The sequence below is a fragment of the Squalius cephalus genome, assembly GCF_949319135.1.
Source record: "Squalius cephalus genome assembly, chromosome: 4".
NCBI lineage: Eukaryota > Metazoa > Chordata > Actinopteri > Cypriniformes > Leuciscidae > Squalius > Squalius cephalus.
The window spans coordinates 51583482-51599935 of NC_137125.1; the positions used below are offsets into that span (position 1 = coordinate 51583482).

Here is a 16454-nt window from a genome sequence, read left to right on the forward strand (position 1 = left end):
CTAAATAAATATTTTTAAAACAATAAAATAATATACCAACTGATTTATAACTATTCCTGTTTTCCATTTCATAATTACTGGATAAGGATTTCACTCACCAAGAACAATGTCTAATGTCTAAAATCAGTTTTGTATCTCAAAATGTTGTTACTCAGTAGAATGTATAAAGCGGACCATCAAAATAATGTAACCAACTTTTGACCTTTAAAATGGATTAGTAAATGCTGAGATTAATGTTAACTAATATTAGCAAATGCTGTAGAAGTATTGTTCATTGTTAGTTTGTGATAACTAATGTAGTTAACTAATGTTAACAAATGTAACCTTTTTGTTAAGTGTTACCAATATATTAAGTGTTTAATTACTTTTTGGGAAAAGTACACATTTAATCAGTTTTCAACCAATAACATTAATATATAATAAGAGTACTGATATCAATCAAGATTTCTAAACGCTGAGTCATTTGAACTGAAGAACAGTTCCTTCCTAATTTCTTTCTCCTTTTTGAAGTTGTCAGCCAGAATTTTCACATCCCCAGAAGTCTTTTAAATTCCTATAAACCAGTGTAATGGCTGTCAAATGGTGAAAATGAATCTTTCTAACCACGCCACCACACTGACGAACAACAACACACTCCGTTGAACGGAATCCCACATTCTTGTGGAGCTTTCACTTTTTTTTTTTTCTCATCTCGTTTCCCTCTCAGCTGAGTACGTGGGTGACGTTAACGTGAGACGATGCTTCTCTTTTCATCACTGCAGGGTGCTCCTCAAGCCAAAAGTCTGACTTTAAGACCTATTAGGTTATTAAGTGCCTGATATGGCACACCCAGGTATGGGAAAACCACCAAAGTCAATCCTCTAGCAGTCCGAACCGCGCTGGGGGTACGAGCAGCTTCAGAGAGGGCATCCGTCTGAGCATGTTAGGTTTGTGATGAACTGTTTTAAGGAATTTTACCTCATCACGTGCTGGTAACTTGAACATTTAGATGGCGGCAATTGAGTGTTCGTGAGCAGAGGTAATCGCATGTGATACGCAAGGACAGATCGCGAGTCGTGACATTCTGTGCCACAACAAAGCAATGAAAAGCACCACTGTAAACGCACATGCTTTTGTTTACACACAAACACACACTTTAACGAGGGATCTACAGCATGCATGCTAGAAATAAGTTTTCTCTGCTCAAAAATTTTTTACTGTTCATGTCAGTAGATGTTGGCGGAACCTTGTCATTCATTTAAGGTTCGTTAAATGATAAATGTGTTCTTTTTTGGACATTAATGTCATTTTATAGATGCATGTCGTTATAAGAGAATGCATAGAAATCAATTAATTATTGAAGTATTTATTTTTTTGTTTATTTATGTTTAATTGGCCAATATATAAAATTCCATTATCTAAGTAGCCAAATTTGCATATTTTTTTCTAAATGTTACATAAAAATGAGATTAATTTCCAGATCAAGACTGTGACATTATGGCTGGTTTCCAGTCTAAGGCGCTTTAGAAGACTGTTAGCTGAAAATATGAAGCGTAAAATGAACCATTATTATAACACATGCAACACCAATGATACAATTATGTGAATTAAATTAGCCAGATTGAATTTACTTTGACAAATGTAGCATAACATTGACACATTATATATGTTTTTCATTATACACCTAGTTTGTAATGTGATTTTTCACTACAGATTAATTTGATGCAATAGGACAGACTTTAAAGCATTTAAAGTTGTTCCTTGAAGTTTGCATATTTGCACTTCCTCCAAAATAATACACTTTATGGCAGGACAAACCAGCATTTAAGCAATAGCTCAATCCCACTACTATTTCACGATCTAGTATGCAAAACATTAAATGCTCAACTGACTTACCTGACCGTACCAGTTATATTCCAGCATTTTGATTTTATGGGTGGTATCGCTCTCAAAAGCCAAACTGTCGCTCTCTATGGCACAACAATATCATGCATTTACTTGTGTAGACTCATCTACGGGTCCCACTAAGCCCTCGACACACACCCCAAGCCCGTTTAGCACTCCTAAGCTTACGACCTGTTGATAATGAACCTGAACCCATTATTTTGAGTCAATGAATTGAAAGAAATGGGGCAAGGAATGAAAGCCACAGGGCCAATTACTGATGCTCTTTGATGTATTATTCTCCCTCACTCACTCAAATGGATCTGCACATTTTGTCTTCATCCTCTGTTTTTCATTAATTATTTTGCTTGGGGTCAAAGTTTGACTGGCTAATTGTGCAGACGGTTCAGCTTTAAGAATGGCAGTGATTCTCCAAAAGCTGACACTCTCTCTAGCTGTGCTCAGCCACCTTGCATTATGCCAATTAATCCAATTCTTTGATTTTTTTTTTTCATTTTCCTTTCTTTCTTTTTCTTGTTCAGCCTCTCTTTCTGTCCCTTCTTTTGTAATTCATCATCTTAAAATCTTAAAAGAGTTGGGGGGTCTTGGACTGGTTGGGAGATTGTTAGGTCAACTAGAGTAACTAATAGTTCAGTGTTGGCGACACATGGAGAGCTTTATTTTACAAACTGTAACCCATAACCTACTGAGAGAGAGAGAGAGAGAGAGAGAGAGAATGAGAGAGTGGGTGTGTGTGTGTAGAATGTATGTATGAGTTTTTTTTAAATCTTTTCCATCACTATGAAACAGAAAATATCACTAAATATGCATGGCAAAAATTGGTGTTTGGGGGCGACATTGTAATAACTACAGTATTAATTTGCCAACATTTAATGTCTTATTTTGTAGGATTTATAAATTGTTAATTTACTTGTCTATAATCACAATATTATATTGAATATTGAAGACACTGATATACTCTGCTCTGAAAATCTCACTGAATTAGAAAAAAAACAAAACATTTTAAAACAATCAAATAAGATGCATAAAAAGTAAAATAACTACTGTTTCCTAACTTTTTCCAGTTTTCTATTCATAAATACTGGATATTGATAACACTCAAGAACAATTTCTAAAACCTATATATATTTTTAAGCTGTACAGAAGTAGAACATGTTTATTTATTCATTGTTAATTAAAAAAAAAAACAATTTAAGACAATTTCAGGCCTGGAAATCAAAATGTAAAAAAAATTTAAATCCACGATATCTCCAGGTTTGCATGGGAGCCCTGCATCATCGCAGGGAAATTACAAAAATCACAAAAATGAATTTGTTAGCACCAGTAGGATTAGATATTCTCACACCTTTCCTCATAAAGGGCACATGAATAATTTGATCATAAGTATATACTTTAGTAAAAGTGTTCTTTATGTGGAAAAGTTGTATTTTTAAAATCAGTTTTGCGGTCCAGACATGCAAATCGCTGGCCAATAACAATAAGCAGCTTTTCTCACTATGCTTGACCCTGGGTTAGCATGCTTTTTTTTAACCAGCATCTAAGCCATGTTTCACAATTGTAATTTGTGCTTCGCAAAGGTGCTTAGCGAGGGTTGACCGGGAAATGCAGTGCAAAATGGAACAAGATAAACTAGGATTACGTTAGCTCAGGGATAAAGCGTCCCCACGAGAAATCACAATAAAAGAGCTGCATTTTAATTTATAAAATAGTTTCTGACTCATGTCGTAGGGTGCTTATAAGGCCCTTACTTCCAGGCTGCCTCCACATTTCGATTCTCACTGTCTTTTAGCTTAGCCCTGCACTATTTCACAGTGTGAGCCAGCTGATCACGCATATTAGAAGGCATTCTCATTTATTATTGCTGTAAAAGTCGTCTTTCATCACTCCACCTCCAGGATAGTTCCCGCTTAGTGTTTTAGTTTACGTGTATGGCATCTTTCATTCCGATCAGTACATCCTAGTTTCTCTCTTACATATGACCTTTTCAATTAAGATGCAAGCAAACGGATTTATTTACTACAATAAAAAGCCTGTTGGGGACTAGAACCTGTGGGGAAACCCACTCATTGACATCACAGAGGATTTAAGAAACAAAAGAAATATTATTCTAGAGATTAACTTTCCATAATGGGACAGATAGAGTAATCTGAATGAGATTAGGAAATGCTAATGACGTTTTCCCTCTGATCTTGATTGACATTTATCTGAATTCCTACAGGAAGCATTGGCTGCCCTTAATGGCTAATACTTGCCACTTTCCGGCTTTTATTTTATTTAGTTTTATTTCATTTCAGTTTAGTCTAGTCCCTCACAAGGGACTCGTGCACCCTGACTGGAGAGGAACTCCTGTGTCCTTTTCAGTTATTTTGCCCAAAAGACGCCAGCGACTAATCAGTGTGGCTGAGCACTGATTCTGAGACGTCGGCCTGGGGGTTTTGCGAGGGCCCCTGGTGATACACCACATTAAGGGCCATAGTGGCCCTGTTTGATACATGTTTCCCCATCAAACGCAGAAATGGACTCACACTAATCAGAGGCCAGAGGTCAGTTGGGACAGACAGATAATATCTTTGTAGACGGATGTGTAGTGGAAGATCACATGCAAGATCTGTCACTGAACAACAGACAACTGTGACACTGTTTTATCACCTTCAATATATATATGATTTTTTTTTTTTTACGTTTTTAAACAATCTTGTATGTGTCGGAAAAATAGAAATTGCTCCACAGAAGCCTGTTTCTAAAGTGGGATTTAGAAACTCGCTTTCCTGTGACATTTTTCTCACTGTGAATGCCATAATCTGAACCAAAATTATTATTAAAAAGCTATTTATACATCATATTTCTTGCATGTACATTCTAATTTAAACAATCTTTATTACAGTTTTTTTCTGTAGCTCAGTACAGTAGAGCTTGAAATGTGATCTGAAAGTTTTTGTCAGATTCACTCATTAAGAAATGTTCTTCTGCTCACTTTCGTGCTCTGGCAGATGAGGGCAGCAGTGTGGATGGACAGATTCTGGAGTTTTATTATACTGTCTGACTGTATTAAAAAGAAAAAGTAAAACCTTTACTGCTTGTAATAATCCCTGTACACCTAAATAGACCCCCCCCCCCCCCTCCTTACGTCCCCTGTCTAGCCCTCTGGCCAGATCAGGCCTCACAGGTGCCCCGGGGCACAACGCTCTGCCCCGCTCAAGGCTAAAAGCCCACACTAGCATATATTCCATGCATTGAACCTTTTTCCTTTGAATCCTATTAGTGGCTGAACATGGTTTAACTGAAAAAGACTGCCGACTTCACTCAATTAGGCCTAATAGGATTACAGGGCTGGTATGGGCCGGGCGGTTTAAATAAGACAGGAATTTTGGCAGACACCTGCAACATGTACTGCATTAATCTTATAAAGGAGAGTATGCTGGCTTGTTAATGAGGATTGCACATGCCAAGACTTTCAGCTGCCATCTTTGTTGAGGCAAGAATCAAGCTTGTGATGAAAGGACTGTTCACTTGTTTCAGGCCTATTCAGCACATTTGGTATTCGGGCATTTTATGTGCGCCAAAGCACAGTATCATCAGAACATCATGCAATTAATAATTTTGAAATTGATTTTATATGATTATGTAATCATTATACATTTAATATTATGTATTCTATTATTTTTTATAATATAATATAAACAGATTCTTTTGAACTTCTGAATTCCTTTTTTCAGACAGATAAACAGGTTCCCATCCCACATTGTCGTTGTTTTTTTTACACACAATATTTAGAACTTAAAAGGCCGCTAGTTGAATCCTATTACCAGGGAACAACCCTGGCGGATCAAAGAGACACGGAAGGACCAAGCAGGGCTGTAAAAGTCCCTGGAAATGCTGTACTTGATCAAGAGTGCTTCTGATCAGGCTCAGTTGTTTTATAGAAAGGGAGAACAGTGACGAGTCACTCCACTGTCCTGGAAAAACCCCATCTTATGTTGCAATTGATGACAGGCCGTTTGTCATAATCAGAGCTGCTAATATGGTTTCCTCTCACTGCTGATTCACAATGATTGGGTGCAAGTACATTTTGATGTTCATGTTCTCCATCCTTCCTTCCTCATTTGCTTTTATTCCATTTTTCTATCCTTCCATCCATCTTTCATTCTTTTTAGCCATCTCTTTTTTTTATCCTTGACGATTGTGTTGAGATAAATGCCACCGTTTCTCTAGATCCGCGCTCCACCCACCCTGCTTTAGCAGTGCTTGTTCATTGAAAACAGAATTCATACTGTGAGTGAGTATCAGCTATATTATCATGTAAAACTATCATGCAAATATATAAATGTACAATTGCCAAGGTGGCTACTTTTTTGTGGTGACATCTACTTAAAATGGCACATGCACATATTGAATAAGCTGACGCAACACCACTAAATGGTTTTATACGCATCGCTAAACTTGCAATAGAATTTAGGTCTGTTTAAACTGAAGTTGGGACAGATCTTTTCTTGCATACGCTCAGTCCACTCGAGCACGATGTTCTCGGCAGCAGCCATCTCAGTGTCCGGCCAACGGATGTACATCCGAGCGAAATGACCAGTATATTTTATTTCAGGGGGCGTTTACACAATACTGTTTTCAACAAAAAGGTTACAATAATATCATTCATTTAGAAAAATGAATTCATTTTTGTTTCATGCCAACTTTAAACCATTTATGATATTTCCACAATCAAACACAACAGTTTACAGGGCCATACATGTTCAGTATCATCAGAGTAAGATTGTGTATGTAACGCTTTCATAATTCTGTTAGCATTCAAGACTGTATTTAGCATATCTGCTCCGTCAAGAGCATTTAATTGTGCTGTCCAAGGTATGGACTGTTATGAACACCCGCGCCAGTGTACGCTACAACTGTCTATCCCCATTAGACGTCTCTTGACCTGCCCTCCCTCTCCTGCCAGTCCAGTGGGCCGCAGGATGTCAGACTGAGTTTGGGTCTGAGCCAGACGGGGTGGGTGGTCTTCCTCGCAGTCTGCTTTGGTCTTATTAGTCAGCCGGGATCCCCCCCATCTCCGTCTCCCATAATACGTCTTCCCATAACCCCTTGGCTCTACCCGAACTGCCTCATAGGCGGGGAGGCGTGTAGATACACAGTTATAGATCTGTGTCTTCTTGAGTGAAAGTATGTGTGTGTACGTCTGCCGTAGCCTCAAGGGACAGCACGCTTCTAAGAGATCAGCCTCTTTCCTCCAAACACAGGTAGTGCTGCAGTGTTTGAAATACACAGATCCACACCAAAACACAGACGCACACACACACACTTTAACACATGAAAGGCCTCTTGTGGACCAGAGCAAACACAAGGCAGCTTTGATGTGCTCCAGCCTCTTCTATTCCCTTTCACACACCCTAAAACTGACTGTCTGAAAATCTGATTTTTATCTTTCTCCTTCTGACAGGTATTAAAAGTGCAGATGAAGTGAGTGTTTTTCTTCTGTCTGGCCAATTTAAGCAGAACTCATTTGAAAGACAAATGACCACAAAACACAAATGAGATGTGTATTTTTACTATTATTGTTATTAGATTTCCCCATATGTATATAAATATAAATAATATATGTGGGTTTATTTTATAATTAAAGCACCGATTATTGGGTTCCAAGGACAAACGGCTTGTGTAGACAATACAGTTAAACAATGGCCATGTCTCTTTTCAGGTTCAGATATACATAACACATATCATAATGTGTATGGAAATTCCCCATCAAAGTTGTATAGATTGATAGAATGATAGATAACATTTACTCAAACTGTGCCTAGATTTGATAATGTTAGAGATTTCAATATGAGTTAAATCTTTCTCTGTATTTTGCGCTCTTATATAGCATATATTTAGCCATTTATATTTCTCTCCTAAGCTATTCAAAAGGAACTTTTACTTTTTACAGTCAAAATAAACACTTGTCGAATGTGACTATTGTGATTACAGTGTTCTGTCAGCACATAGTGTGGAATTACGCTCCGAAACAAAACCGCCAGCAAATCCACAGCATCGGAATTCCAGACAAATGAGTCCTGGGACACAAAGGCTGTTTGGGTGGTTTCTGGCTCAAATGTGCGGACATAGGCATGCGTCTATAATCACATTATGGGGTTAAGTATCAATGTGGCAGAAACGAGAAAAAAGCCTCTTTATTTATACTAATAAAATCTTAATTATTTCTCCTGGCATCTAAGAATTTTTTCTTTTGTTTTATTTCTGAAGCACACTGAATGTGACCCTGTCAATGTCCATTTCTTTGAAATATATTCATATACATTTTAATACATACTTAAACCTAAAATGAGTCTTATTTTAATAAAATAAAATGAAATTATAATCTAAATAAAATAGTAGTAGAATAATTTACTAATAGTGACATTCACAGACATGCTGACTTTCTTTCTCTCTCTCTCTTTTTTAGATCATGTGCGAGTTTTTGCCCCCCTCCACACCAAGGGGTCATTTTAATTTGTGTTACGATGCATGTAACTAAATTAAAACCAGCTCTAATGATACTGCCAGCACTCTTGTGAGTGTGCTAATGACTACCAGTCGCTAAAATAAAGAGTGACTTAGTCAACACAAAGTCAGACTTGATCCTATAAATGTTGTGAATGCATTTAACTCACAGTTCCACTTAATGAATAATATCAGATAAGATACATTTTCCATGAAGACATACTTCCCACCGCAAAAAGTAAAACACGCTGCATTGCATTCGATTTCATTCAATGCAATGTAATATTCAGTTTTTCACAGTTAAATGCTATGAAGCAAAAACTAATCGTGTCAGAGATTTTGCATACCTTCCATTGGGTCCAAGGACCGGTTGAGGGCTGATTGCTGTGGTAGGGGCCCGGGTTCGGGTTTGTGTGGTAGGAGTAGGGACAGGTGGAGAACGAGGGCCCCGGGGCCCACAGGTTCTGCTGGCTTGATACATTAGTTGCAGGGGCCACTGGAACACCAGAGAATGACTGGAACATTGCTGGATTCCTAATGCTGCACGCTGAAAACACAACACGAGAGACGAGAGAGCTGTGAAATGTGATATCTCACTGTATCTACACAGTTTGTTTACTTTAATGTAGTGTATCATTTTAGAAATTAACATGTATTACTCATTTTTAGCCATTTTCAAAACATTTTGTTTTGATTTGCATCTTGAATAAATCTGTCTGACGCGTGAAAAAAGCAGTAAAAGCCTTTAAATGAATTTACTAAGCCGGTTGAGTGTACTGTCCCAAGGGTCAATTTGAAATCTTATTTGAGGGATGTTTTCTTTTAGCCTGTGATCCGATGTTGCAGTGCGTCTTTGTTCAGACTCACGTCAATGTTGCAGGAGGTGACTGAAACGGAGCTGAAATAATAAGGGGCAGCATGTTGCATATATAGTCTCAGTTCAGCTGTCACACACAATCAGTGATTTTAGTGTAAAAGGCTAATTGCCTGTTTCAGTGTTATCTACTTTAAAGTAGTATTGAAAGTGACATGAAAATGCTTTAAAAATGTTTTAGTGTTGCAGTGTGACTGTCATTATTGTGATGATTTTTTTGTTGTTGTATTTAAGGTTTTATATGAATAATTATTTATCATACTGTTAAGTGTTCTATCCATCAGATGTCTGTCTGTCTGTCTGTCTGTCTGTCTGTCTGTCTGTCTGTCTATCTATCTATCTATCTATCTATCTATCTATCTATCGTCTGCCTATCTATCCATCTATCTATCTATCCATCCACTTATCCATCTATATCAATCTGTATACTCGTCTGTGTCCACTCGTCTATCTATCTATCCACTCATCCATCTATCTATCTATATCAATCTGTATACTCGTCTGTGTCCACTCGTCTGTCTGTCTGTCTGTCTATCTATCTCTGTCTGTCCACTCATCCATCCATCGATATATTGATTGTCTGTCTGTATCTACTGTATTATCTACTGTCTGTCTGTCCACTCATCTGTCTTTCTACTTATGTCTACTTATCTTGTCTATCTACTCGTCTGTCTGTCCACTCATCCATCCATATCTCTCTCTGTGTCTGTCTGTCTGTCTACTCATATACACTCACCTAAAGGATTATTAGGAACACCTGTTCAATTTCTCATTAATGCAATAATCTAATCAACCAATCACATGGCAGTTGCTTCAATGCATTTAGGGGTGTGGTCCTGGTCAAGACAATCTCCTGAACTCCAAACTGAATGTCAGAATGGGAAAGAAAGGTGATTTAAGCAATTTTGAGCGTGGCATGGTTGTTGGTGCCAGACGGGCCGGTCTGAGTATTTCACAATCTGCTCAGTTACTGGGATTTTCACGCACAACCATTTCTAGGGTTTACAAAGAATGGTGTGAAAAGGAAAAAACATCCAGTATGCGGCAGTCCTGTGGGCGAAAATGCCTTGTTGATGCTAGAGGTCAGAGGAGAATGGGCCGACTGATTCAAGCTGATAGAAGAGCAACTTTGACTGAAATAACCACTCTTTACAACCGAGGTATGCAGCAAAGCATTTGTGAAGCCACAACATGCACAACCTTGAGGCGGATGGGCTACAACAGCAGAAGACCCCACCGGGTACCACTCATCTCCACTACAAATAGGAAAAAGAGGCTACAATTTACACAAGCTCACCAAAATTGGACAGTTGAAGACTGGAAAAATGTTGCCTGGTCTGATGAGTCTCGATTTCTGTTGAGACATTCAGATGGTAGAGTCAGAATTTGGCGTAAACAGAATGAGAACATGGATCCATCATGCCTTGTTACCACTGTGCAGGCTGGTGGTGGTGGTGTAATGGTGTGGGGGATGTTTTCTTGGCACACTTTAGGCCCCTTAGTGCCAATTGGGCATTGTTTAAATGCCACGGCCTACCTGAGCATTGTTTCTGACCATGTCCATCCCTTTATGACCACCATGTACCCATCCTCTGATGGCTACTTCCAGCAGGATAATGCACCATGTCACAAAGCTCGAATCATTTCAAATTGGTTTCTTGAACATGACAATGAGTTCACTGTACTAAAATGGCCCCCACAGTCACCAGATCTCAACCCAATAGAGCATCTTTGGGATGTGGTGGAACGGGAGCTTCGTGCCCTGGATGTGCATCCCACAAATCTCCATCAACTGCAAGATGCTATCCTATCAATATGGGCCAACATTTCTAAAGAATGCTTTCAGCACCTTGTTGAATCAATGCCACGTAGAATTAAGGCAGTTCTGAAGGCGAAAGGGGGTCAAACACAGTATTAGTATGGTGTTCCTAATAATCCTTTAGGTGAGTGTATCTATCTATCGGTCTCTCGCTCTGATGTAGCTACTCTTCAAAAGCTACAGCTGTTCCCTATCCATGTTTGACCACACTGCATATGCAAGGAATGTTTCTTCCTTATTGTATGACTCTTCTACATCTTTTAATTTCAGATATCTGATATTTTACAATATGTAGGCATGGTGTAGAGTTATGCAGCATGAGGATCTGATTCTATCAGAGAGAGATCAGTGAGACAGTGACGCCTCACACAATCAGAGGGGCCACGCTGAGAGCCAGACAGCACTGTGAAAGGAAAGAGCTCCATAATGGAGGAGCAGGAGGTTGAGCACAACGTAATTGGCAAGTCTTCCTCCTTTTTTGCCCACACCTCTCTACTTCCATGCATGGTGCAAGTGATTTTAAATTGCCTTCTTTCTCTCTATATTCGCTCATTATTTCTCTCTTCCTGTCAGCATTGCAGAACAGTAGAATATGCGATCCTAGACACCAGTCAGATTCAGAGATGGACCGAAATGCTGCTAAAAAATGTTTCTGTCCATCTGTCAGCATTCCAGGGACAGAGCTGCTTTTAGCTTCATTTACTTGAGACAATCGTCCCTGTCTGCACTTCAGTTGGGTCTGTGTCCACACTGGGCCACTATTTGTGTGTGAGCCTCTCCATTATGAGGAGAGTAAGTATTTCTCCCAAACAACAGGAGCATTTTATAGAGCTAATACTATAATGAGGGAAGGTAATGATACCAAACCAGGGCTTTTTGTTTCAGGCTTCCAACTCTGTAGCAATGGCACTATTTGACACATTCAGAGGTCAGAAATCCCAAGCCATTTTTTCATTTACCACAATTTACCGAACAGTAAAACACTATATTTGGCGTTCATCGGGATGCAAGGGGCATGCTGGCAAACGGCTTGTTGTGCAAAACTGCAACCTGCTGCATTTGGCATTCTTAACATATCTTTCATATGTTGATATAAATGTTTTTGTAAAGAATTGGTGTTGCTTGCTAAAGTAATTATTTTGCAAATTCTTCTCATTGCTCATTCTGCTTGAACTTCTCATACAATTCATGTGAGCTATTACTTTTCTAAATTATCTTTTTGGAGTTTGATGATGAACATGGCTTTTCCTTGTTAGTGTCATTGATTTGCAAAGGGGTCATTTTTGGATGTCACAGGGTGAAGATGAGGTCAGCGAGACACTGGTGAGCTTTAACTAGTGATTTACAGTGTATAGTAAAACCCTTCAGGCTTATGGGTCATTGGCTAGCTGGTTGTGTAGGTGAAGACAATAAAGTATAGGCTATACTTCGATATTGTAGCCTCAGGTGAAATGCATATCAGCAGGAGTATAAATCCTGCCCTGCTCTCATTAAAAGTCTAGAGGAGGCATTTCAATGTGTATATGTGAATATATGTTATATAAAATGTGTGTGAGAGAGATTTTAGAGGATGTGTCTCAGTCTGATGAGCTCTCCTTTCCCCCTGAGCTTCATTAAAAAGCTTTCCCTCAGAAACGGCCCTGTGTGGCGCTTTGCCCCTTCACCAGCTTTGGGCTGAGAGACAAAACACTTGTTTCCCCTCTCTCTCTCTCTCTCTTTCTCTCTCTCTCTCTCTCTCTCCTCATTCTTTCTCATGTCGTCTCTCAGGTCCTCAAAAGGCTTTGTTACAGGCTTTTCAAGTTGAAGCACCTATTTATTTGCTCTTTTCAAGGCTAACTCTTGGTTTTGTGCTCTCGCTGGCTCTCCTCGGATGCCGAGCGGCGCTGCGGTGCTTCTGCCTGTGCTCAGGCCCTGAGTCACTGAGTCTGGATAATGGGCAGACTTAAGCCGGGTTCACACTGTACGATTTTGACCACGCTTTGGCCGTCTGAGACAAATTTTTGAAAAGCCTAAAAGATTTCTCTGATCCTAGGCTAAAATCTGTAGTCTTTGATTGCTAGTTTAACAGCCGATTAATGACCATTGCGATCAAATGTTAATTCTGCCAGTGTCCGAAGTCCTGCAGTGTGGCTTGTCCTACGACAACCATTAAATAAAAAAATGAATAGGAGTGCAGAACCTGATGCCACAATTAGTGTAGCGACAAAATTAACGCTAGAGATTGTTTTTCGTTACTAGCCACCATTTCAATCCCGCATTTAATGCAGCGTCATGGACTGATGATGCATAACTCTGACGAGTCTTCTTGCGTACGTCTGTTTTTAACATGTCTTGACTGCATGCCATACAGTCTGACATTAATGACAACTGAGATCCTACAGTGTGAAATGGCTTACAGTGAGCGTGATTTCACCAAGTACAACATCTTTGTTGATCCTGGAACAACATTTCAATCAACCAATCAGATTTGAGGGACAAATTTACAGTTTGTCAAGTTTAGGCTTCACCTATAATTTCCTGCTGATTTTAGGGTTAGGTTTAGGTTTTCGAACAAGAATGTTGTTCCAGTATTAACTAAATATGTTGAGTATGCCTTAATATATTGGGTAAAATATTAAAATATTTTCTATGATGGAACACATTTAGTTTTCATTCATCAAAGGTGTTTTTTTGTTTTGTTTTGCCAACTAGAAGTTTTGCCAGCTTCTAACAATTTTAAACTATTTTTAAAGGAGATATTCCCTTGTTTTTTTTTTTGTTTTTTTTTTTACTATTTATTTATTTTGTTTTTTAAAATATAGTTATACTTTAATATATTTATAGTGGGGGATCAAGGTTTGACTGTTTAGTATGGTCCAATAGGCAACATATAAATTGCAAATATTTTTACAATATAGGTTGCACTTTATTTTACAGTGCATGCACTTTCAATATACTTAGTGTACTTACCCACAAAAGTACTGAGTATCATAAGGTAACTACATGAGTTAAGTTAAAGTTAAGTACGTAGTTATTACCCAGTTTATGTCATTACTAAAATAAGTACATAGCATATTCATGCAAAACAGAGCTGTAAAATAAAGTGCTACCACAATACATAGGCTATATTACAAACATTATATATAGTAAATTATACGGAACCTTATTTTATTTCCTTTTTATTTCATTTTTTCATTTTATTTCATATAGCATGGCATGCAAGTTCCTACAGTGCTTCCTCTGGTTTCTTTCAATAGGCTTTTCTAAGGAGTTCACTTACAAGGCTGAGGATTTAGAAGGCCACGGTGAGTTTATTTGTTTTGGTGATTTCTGTCATGTTTTGTGTAATCTGGCAGCTGTAATAGAGCCTGTCTGGACAGAGAGACTGTTCGCTCTCAATCTCAGTCTATCTCTGTTGTAATCCTGTTAGGAATACCCACTGAGCTGGCATTATAAGTCACTGTTTGCATTCCCCACACCTGATGACCCCAGAGAAGGGTTCTGCACTTTTTACTCACACTCGGGTTCGCTATATCAGTGAGGACACCTCATAGAGGCAATGGATTTTGTATGTGATGTCACTTCTTGTGGGTGGGACCCCAAGATTTATGGAACAGTGATGTACGTGCCATTAAAGAGGACCTGTTATGCTTTTTTACAATTTAAATTTCTTCAGTGTGTAATGTTGCTGCTTGAGCATGAAAAAGGTCTGCAAAGTTACAAAGCACAAAGTCCATACCAAAGGGAGTTTTATCAGTTGCACACTGTTTCTGAACTCCCTGAAATGCTTTGATTGTAGTCTTGAGTTTTCTTCCAGGAATGTATAAGTCACAAAATTCCTCATTTAAAGCTGCAGTCCGTAGCTTTTTTGGGTTAAAAATGACCCAAAATAACTTTTGAGCAAGTACATAACCAGCCAGTGTTCAAAACCATCTGCTTGCCTTAGCTCGACTCAAAATGTTAAGCTTGTAATGTTTTTAATCCCAGTGGTACTGGTGGATTTCCGCGGGAAATTCGAGCATGTCTTTGCGTCACATCTGTCCACATAATGAAGGTGTCTCGGCTAGTAGACTATATTGCGATTGCGTGTGAGGATGTTGGTGGTGGAGATTTATAGCCTTTTCTCACAGCACTTGATATAATTAAACTTATCAATTTGATGGCGGATCCAGAAAGGTTCAAAGGACAATCATCAGTGACAACTGGAGATTCACCCGTTGTAAAACGCGAAAGACTTCGGAGAAAAAAAAAAAAAAAGAGACTGCAACCGGCCCATGCGAAAACAAGGACAAATATCGGAAGGGCATTAAATGTAGTCACGCAATGCTGATGTTGTTAACATTAACAATTTGACAACAAAGTATAATTTGCACGGTTTGACGTGATATGATAAGAAATCGTTAGATTTAATCAGCACGATTTACTGCAATGCTTTTTTCCTTTAGTTGGTCAGAACAAAAGTGGATGTTACTTGTTCAGAGGACATTTTCCGGTGAAAATTCTTATGTTGGTCATACTTCCAAAAAATCTGTGATTGCGAATGACAGTATCCACACCACCAACGCGGTGACTGACATATTCTCCTCAAAACATCGGATTCATCCGCGCTGTGCCATGCCGAGGCACAACCCATGTAAAGTTGATAATTCCGCGAATAACTGCAATTGCAGTTATAATAATCCCAAAATAATCCCAAGACACATGCAAAATAAAGCGGCGAGGCCTGGTTGAGTTAGTTAGTAGTGTGTTGAAACTGGTGGTTATGGTAAGGGGCGTGACATTTCTCAAACACGCTCTAAGTGGTTGACCAATCACAACACACTGCTCCAGCCGACCAATCAGAGCACATTGTGCTTTTCAGAAGGAGGGGCTTCACAGAGACAGGAACTAAACAGAGCGTTACTGACAGACTGGGACGAGAGGAGCTGCAACAATGTCACGTGTGAAAATTAATGTTTTTTTTTTTTACATTTAAACATAAAATCCTATTCTAGTAGACCAGGGCTATTCAATTGGCGGCCCGCCAATCATCTCCATGCGGCCCAACGGCACCAACCTCCCTCCTCCTCTTTTCCTGGCGGTGGGGCTAATTCAGTTTGATACTCGCTCCGATTGACCTGAGAAACGTTTTACGTGCGAATATTTCAGCAGTTATTATATGTGTCCCGAATTTATGTCGACTGAACCAGCGATAGGCTACCAATCATTCGTGAATGAATCATTCTTTTGGTTCGATTCTAAACGCGCTTTCATAACGGTCTAAAACTATTCGGATTCATTCGGACCGCTCCATCACTGAATCATCTGAAGCGGTTTCTCGGTCAGTACAGTGTAACAACAAATAGCGATGTTTTCAGTTGTTTCACTAGTTGTTTCAACACGGCCCGGCACGGAGTTGCGTTTAAGCGT

At 38.9% G+C, this 16454-nt stretch overlaps 1 protein-coding gene across 7 annotated transcripts in view; it reads right to left on the minus strand.

Annotated features, from left to right (window-relative positions):
- tfec (transcription factor EC) overlaps positions 1-16454 on the minus strand; it is an 83649-nt gene that overhangs the window by 20497 nt on the left and 46698 nt on the right. For all 7 annotated transcript variants that reach the window (XM_079870002.1, XM_079870005.1, XM_079870001.1 and 4 more), the window contains one exon: positions 8721-8920. In XM_079870002.1, coding sequence (XP_079726128.1) covers positions 8721-8920 — 200 coding nt within the window. The remainder of the gene's footprint in view (positions 1-8720; positions 8921-16454) is intronic.